The 6,995-nt window shown below is 38.0% G+C and overlaps 2 protein-coding genes across 4 annotated transcripts in view; one reads left to right on the top strand and one right to left on the bottom strand.

The window, feature by feature from the left end:
- Positions 1-723: 723 nt before the first annotated feature.
- LOC146466895 (uncharacterized) lies at positions 724-2,276 on the bottom strand. 2 transcript variants are annotated; one of them, XM_085126522.1, is made up of 3 exons: positions 2,015-2,276; positions 1,491-1,806; positions 724-1,273 (listed from the first exon to the last, which is right to left on the bottom strand). In XM_085126522.1, the coding sequence occupies exons 1-3, from the start codon at positions 2,172-2,174 to the stop codon at positions 1,015-1,017; spliced, it is 735 nt and encodes a 244-aa protein (XP_084982648.1). In that variant the 5' UTR covers positions 2,175-2,276; the 3' UTR covers positions 724-1,014. The 2 variants fall into 2 exon arrangements, with proteins under 2 accessions (XP_084982648.1, XP_084982649.1); XM_085126523.1 differs by having other exon boundaries at positions 2,075-2,276.
- A 2,929-nt stretch (positions 2,277-5,205) lies between these two features.
- Positions 5,206-6,995, top strand: part of LOC146466894 (uncharacterized) — an 8,643-nt gene continuing 6,853 nt past the window's right edge. For both annotated transcript variants that reach the window (XM_085126627.1, XM_085126626.1), the window contains exon 1: positions 5,206-6,995. This exon is cut by the window's right edge and continues 723 nt beyond it. The gene's annotated coding sequence lies outside the window, so the exon portion shown is untranslated.

The following is a 6,995-nucleotide window of genomic DNA, read 5'->3' as shown; positions in this document are numbered from 1 at the left end:
TGCTACCTCAAGTTATTATTACCGTTATTAAAAAAGGAAAAAAATACCTCAAGTTCAGCTTAGCTGGGGATGTTTAGAATCGGGGGAGGGAGGGTGTTTGGAGTTGTTTGCTTTTCATCCTCCACTCTGACAAGTGATCACACTTTTTGATATGGGGTACCTCCCTTGGTGACTTTGATGAATGTTATCAAAATTTGCAAATTTTTATTCAAGTATGAAGTTTTTCTCCCATGATCCCAGAAATACACCCAACCTCGTTCCCAGGGTCTCTCCAGGAGGTCTTAAGAAGAGGGACCCTGGAAACGAGGTTGTTCACACCCCACCCCTATCCAGAAAAAAAGAAAGTTGGAAAAACTTTTCTGTCTCTTCTTCCTTTTCTCATTTCGTCTTTTTTCTTTTTTACCTTTCTTTGTTTTGTTTTGTTTGAGTGAGATGCTTTTTTGTGCTCAATGTTTGTTTTTTTGGGTTGTTTACCAATGTTTTTTTTTTTTGGGGGGGGGGGGATTATTTTTTTCAATATTTCAATAGTTTGGGCTCAAAGTGAAAGATAACGTCATATTTGACCCGTTGTAGAAATGAAAGGGCAGAGTCAGTCGGGTAGGGCTGATATTGAGGATTTGTTGTGATTGTGGCCTTTTTAAAATGAGCTTTTTACTTCATCAGTAGGTTTTTGAAAATAAAAAACACCCCACGATTAAGGTAGGCCAGACATTCGTTGTATGTTTTGAAAAAAACACTTTTATTGTTGATGAAGCAAGGTACAGTTTAAGATGCGACAATGCCATGGCCGAAAGTTCCTAAAAAGATGTCAGCCTCAACATTTAAGCTTGTGATTATGACCCAGCGTGAGTTGCGAAAAAGTTGCTAAATGGTGTCTTGGCGACTTTTTCTGCAGCGCAAGCTCAGCTTGTTGTGCTTTAAATGTTGCAACGAAGATCTTTTCAGGATCTTTAGGCCATGGAGTTGTTCCAAGTTAAACTGCGTTTACAATGGAGTCAGACTGACTCTTGTGCTTCAAAACTTTTTGAAGATTCTGAAGCCAGTGTAAGTATTAACCCGAGCGCATGACGATTTGTTGTTGTCGCTGCAGCTTCGAGCGTAAAAGTAGCCACCGTTGTAGTACAACCAGTAACTTCTGTAGCCGTACGGGTATTTGAGACCCACAATATCATTAAACTGCACTGGGGTCCCATCAACAGCGTTCCTGGAGAAGATCTGGAACGTGTAATAGTTGTAGTAAAACCAGCTGTTTCCTGTCATCCTGCTTGGTCCTCTGTAAGCAACAATAAATAAAGTGTAGATGGTTATGGACTAAAAGTTAAGAGAGCTAATATTGAAATAATTTCTTGGCTTTAAATTCTTAATGGTGCTGATTATTGCTTAACAGACTAAATTGTGACAAGAAAAAGAAAGAAATTGAAGGCTTTATTATTAGTTATAAAACCTTTATCTTATCGTAATGAAGTGAAAGTTAATGATCCTATACTCACCCATTCACTCGGCATTTGTAGCTTGTAGATGTGCCACAGTACAGCCGGTAGGAGGTACCGTACGCCTTTGAACTAAGCGACACTATGTCACCACTGTTGATCGGCTGTCCGTCCATCTTGCCCATTGCGGTGATCCTAAACATCATATAGCTACTGCAGGAGGACCATGCAGATGAAGTCATAACAGTACCAGGGCAGGTATATCTGTAACAGTTAGATGTTGTACACCTCATCCAGTACACCGACATGCTTCCTGACGTGAAGGCCATCCTCAAAGCTATGTAGTCACCGCTGGTGATGATGGGATATCGGCGGCCTTAAAAATAAAAAACCACAACGGTAAGTAATTACCAAAGAATATTGTTCCTTTGACAGCGAAAATCTGCATGAAAACAAATATATGTGTTTATTTTTGCGTTGTAGCGACGTTTTGCGATCGCGAGTTTCAGTAATAAGACTTCAAAGGCGAGTTTGCTCCGGATACAAAGGAGTGAGAGTAAGGGAAGAGTCTCGTATGAAATTACCGTTAGACAATTTAGCCCAAACGTCCTCCTTTTTCCCGTAAAACTGAACGTTAGCATTACCATTGATCGTAATGCCGTTGTTTGGTAGCTGAAGGGTCCCTGAATCCACACCAACCGCCAAACAGACAGCCAGGAAAACGGACACTGCAATAAACTTCATGATGAGAATCCGCGAGGCGAGCAAGAAATACTTTGACTAATATCTTTAGTATATGGAGCTCTGCGCACTTTGAAGGCTCAATGCCAACTGAACCCTCACGTGAAAAGTAATTATTAGAAGAAGATTGTTTGTTAACATAATGAGGCAAAACTTGTTTTCAGCTCCTGAACATGTTTTGGGGGCTGTCAGCTGCGCGAACGAAACCAGTTGGTTGAGCTGTCATTGAGAAATTAAATCGGTTTACTGACCAACTTGAAAGTAAATTACATAAATTACCGTAGTCATGACATACTAAGCAAACCTCACCAATTAATTCGAATCTAAAGCAATCAAAAGTTGGAAAATATGAAATTAAAGTTTTCAGATGATGATAAATTTGGCTGCAAGAAACTCCAAAGAATTGATTGATGGATTGATTGATTGATTGATTGATTGATTGATTGATTGATTGTTTGATTGGTTGGTCGATTGACTGATTTATGAAGTCGGTTTCAATTCAAAGGATTCGTGAATTTTATTAATACGAGCACAAGCTCATAAATTGTAAAAAAGTAACTTCACAAAGGGTCCCAAAGCGACAGTGCTCGGCCTGAAACTTCCATTGGACACGTTTGTCACAACGTACCCCACATTTTTCACCTTGACTGAATTTCAGTCAATATCTCGGAGCAAAACTTGCAAGTCTAGCTGTTTATCGAAGGAGCGCTACAATAAAAGTCAAGCCCGCAACTAACGCGAGGAGCCCACAACACCAGATTTGCTCGCCTGACACGCTAAAATTTCCAAGCATTTATTTAAAACTGCGGAAATTTTGACGCTTCTTATTCTGTCCGAACTGCCAAATTTTCGAGGCTGTATCAGTTTTCAATACGCCAAATTTTGAGACTTGAAGTCATTGTTAGACTAATATTTTTTTCAAAAAAGTGATTTCATCAGTGCGCTGATAATATAACGCAAAATGGCAAATTTTTAAGGTTTTAACCGCTATAATACCCCAAAGTTTTAGGGCGAGTTATTTAAACAGAGCCTAACTTAGGCCCCGGCTTAAGACAATCAGTGGGCCTCCAAATCTGTTTATGAGTGGTTTATTTTAAAAGTAGCTAAATATAGTTTTGTAGCCTGGGATGCAAGCGTTCTTGTTACCGGCGGTAGTAGACAATGTTTAGTTATGACTGTTGGCGAAATTGAAAAGGCATAGGACGTGGTTTTGTTAAACACGGCAGTCTAAACAGTCTTAATAACTGACCCTTCGAGTCTACGATAGCTTTTGACAATATGCAAAATTTCGAGTGGTTTCCGGCCAAAACAATTTGATGATGGAATTACTATTCTTTTGAAGATATTACAGATTTCAAGAATAACGTTTATCCAAGAGAACGGGCTTATATACCAGTAGATTGACAATCGATTATTGAATTATTCCGAACGATGAGCGTTTAGTTTGAATTTTTTTTTTTTTCTGATTTGGTATTTAAGCTGTTTATTTTATTTTTTATTTTATTAAATTTTTTTTTCAGATAACTTCGAATTTATCATTTAAGCGCCAGAATTTTGACACTTTGATCGAAATTATTTGAAATTTAGGGAAGATTTGCTAAAAACATGCTGGAATAATGTTTCAACATGATCTAGAAAATTCACAAATTCAGTAATTTCAGTATTTCAGTTTGTACGCAACAGTGTGGCAAATTTATAAGCATGTCTTAGCTTTCAGGTTTAAGGTGAAATTTCCGTTATTTTAATAGCGTAGCGACTTTCTCTTTACTTTTCGTAGAATCTTAACTGTATTATAATATCTTACCTTAAACTTTCCTTAGTTGGTTCGCTTCTTAGTGTTTTATGGTTCTTGTAAGCGGTTTCGTCTTTGTTTTCGGTCTCCTTGATGATCCTTGCTTTTTCTTCGTCTTGCCCGTCTTCTTCTTTCATTTCATTTGTTATTCCGTGGCCAGAATTAACATTAGTTCTGCCTGATAGCTCCACTTCAATTTCTCCTTCCAAATTGAAACCTGCTCAATTATTTCTTGTTTTTTCCAAAGATCACATACTCCCGAAGATTAACGGTCGGAAGCAGATCTTTGTTTATTTTGATTCCTGTTTCAGACCCCGTTCACCTCATTTCTAATGATCATGAATCAAAATTAAACCGCGGCCATCATAGTTAATTCTATAACAATTATTCCTTTGTATTATTTCGGAGGTCGTTTCCCTCGTTTTTAACGATTCTTATTTACTCACAGCCGTCTTGGAGAAACCCATATTTTTGGTTTTCTTCAAACTTTGCCTCATTTTTCTTTTCAAATTCTCAGTCACGTAGCTCAATTTCTTCATGGAAACTCCGACGAAATTTGTGAGTCATCATTGCACGAATGTTTATCACGTTTTCCCTCATTAATAAAATTAATGCCTGACTTTCTAGTCAACCGTGAACAGTTACTACCTTCCTTCGCTTTGTTTATCAGTAGTTTAAATCAGCCAGCACGGATTCACGAAGTAAAAGATCTTTTAAAACAAGAATTTATAAATTAGGACGGTCTTGCCCCGAATTTTTTAAACGCATTGCTTCGATCAGTTGTTTACATTGTATCAGAACTCTATTAATTCTAAATAATTATGTAAAGTTAGCCAACCTGCAGTTCAAAATAGAATCATCAAAATTCATGATAAAGTACCCACTGAAATGTTGCCATGATCGGAACCGGTTAAAAAGGTGTGTCCTGTTGTACATGGCACATGCAGAGTCATTTTATTCAAATATACAATCGAATACAACGTGGCACTTTTAATTTCCGCGGTGGACTTCGCTCCTATTGTTTTGACTATTTCTAACTAATTTGCCTTGAACGTCGAACTAAAACTTCACTGAATCCATCAGCGAGTAGTTCATCCACGTTTTCGAAAAGAAAAATCCCCTTTCTTCATGTAAGTTTTACTCACTGAAGAAAGTTCCTGCCAAGTCGATGCCACGACACGAAACTACAGCCGCATCGCTTGCTTGCTTATAAAAACACACAATTCGTAGAATTTTAAGAGCAATTCTCCAAGAAAGTGAAGCAAAGTTGGAAATGAAAATTTTTAACCCCCCTTCATTTTTTGTTTGGAGGAAGGTTACCTGGAGGGATGAACAAAAACAGCCATATTTGGATCGGCAGGTGCGTCGTTGCCATGGAAACCGCACTTGATCACGTCGGCCTGAGGTCTATGTTTTGACCAAAAAATTCACTCTAAAATAGTAAAAATAAACGAGTCTGGTTCTCGAGTGCATGTGAACCAATTCAAATGAAATTCTTACAGATGGTAGAGGCACTCCCCCAGTTTATAAAATTTACCGTTAGAGTGTTTTGGATTCTATAATCATGAAGACAATGTTCGTATTACTATGTCGCCTGTCAGCCATTTTGACAAGCAGGAAAAACAAGCACAACCATATTCGTTATTTCTCCGAAAGTACTCTTTCCACATAAACCAAATTAGCAGCAGAGCTTACATAGATATTGATGTTTCTAAATATCATAAAATCAATTTGGGGAAAACTATATTCTGGCCATGGGTGCTGAAGACACCTGGGACAAATTGCAAAATATTGCAAAATTGGTAATTTTGAGAGCTCTAGTATTTGGCTCAAACAGGCTTTAGATAGAGAATATCAGCTTCAGAGGTTTTTTTATTCATCTTATCTGTTATCTACATTTGATTGATTAGGTTTTGGCCAACGAATTTGATGAAGTATAAATTAAAACAAAGCCTACCTTGCAACTTTTGGGAATTTCTTCAGGATGCTTTTGTCGTATAGGATGGGTCTCTCCTCAGTTCGCTCGCTCCATTTTCTTGACCAAACCTTGCACAGACTCTAGCGGAAAGGACAAATCTAACTGGCTAGCCTCGTCGAACATCTACTTTTAGACCAAAGATAATGATGCATTAACCCGAATAAAGAACAGTCGAACAGGTCAAACGCAGTCGTGTGTCGAGTATTGAAATAATTCATCAATACAATCCATCCAGGAAGTTAAATAGATGCATCAAGATCACAGCTAAGAAAATGCATGTCTGCCAAGATTCTGAATAAAGTCTTCGGCTAAATCGAGCCGTACATTCCGTGTTGCATGGTGGAGAAGCGAAGAAATCGTTGTTTACGACCAAACGTAAGTAGACCGGAAATGCGAGGAGCAAAACTGCTGACCGGATGTACTTTAAAATGCGATAAACGCGCTTTTTGTTTGTTTGTTTCTTTGTTTTTGTAGCTTCAGATAAAGCTACATTGTCGCAATGGCATTGTCTCTTCTTTAGATATTTTTGGTACAATATATCATTGATAGAGGGATAAAAGGACGACTTTTGATCCGCTTTTATGACTGTGTTACAGTGGTGAATAAAGAGGACAAAATAAAAGCGCTTCACTGATCGTTTTACTCAACCTGATATTTGTCCACGTAAACCGCCCATGTTTCCTGGTTTTTTTTTTTTCATTGCTTATTGGATGTTAAGGATGGCCTGCATGTAAGATACGTCGCTGATCTGGGGCATTAGCGTACACATTAGAAGTTACGAAGTTGGAATTTTTGACCCACCTCTCCACCAGAAATAAATAAGTCTTCTCCAGGCCGATAAATTTTCACATTCAGTACCTAAAACCTGCCCAAATTTTGGTGTTCTTTCTGTTTGTTAATTTATTTGTTTGTTGTTGTGTGTTTGTTTGTTTGTTTATTTGTTTGTTTGTTTGTTGTTGTTTTTTTTTGGTGGGGGGAGGGATGACCGGAAGTAAATTTGTGCCGTCGATCAAAAACACTGTGAGGGAAATTTGCATATCGTCGTGCGAAGGAA

The sequence above is a fragment of the Pavona decussata genome, unplaced genomic scaffold (assembly GCF_977016875.1).
Source record: "Pavona decussata unplaced genomic scaffold, jaPavDecu1.1 SCAFFOLD_140, whole genome shotgun sequence".
Classification (NCBI taxonomy): domain Eukaryota; kingdom Metazoa; phylum Cnidaria; class Anthozoa; order Scleractinia; family Agariciidae; genus Pavona; species Pavona decussata.
Note: the sequence above shows the minus strand (reverse complement) of the source record. Positions and strands in the feature narration are given on the sequence as shown.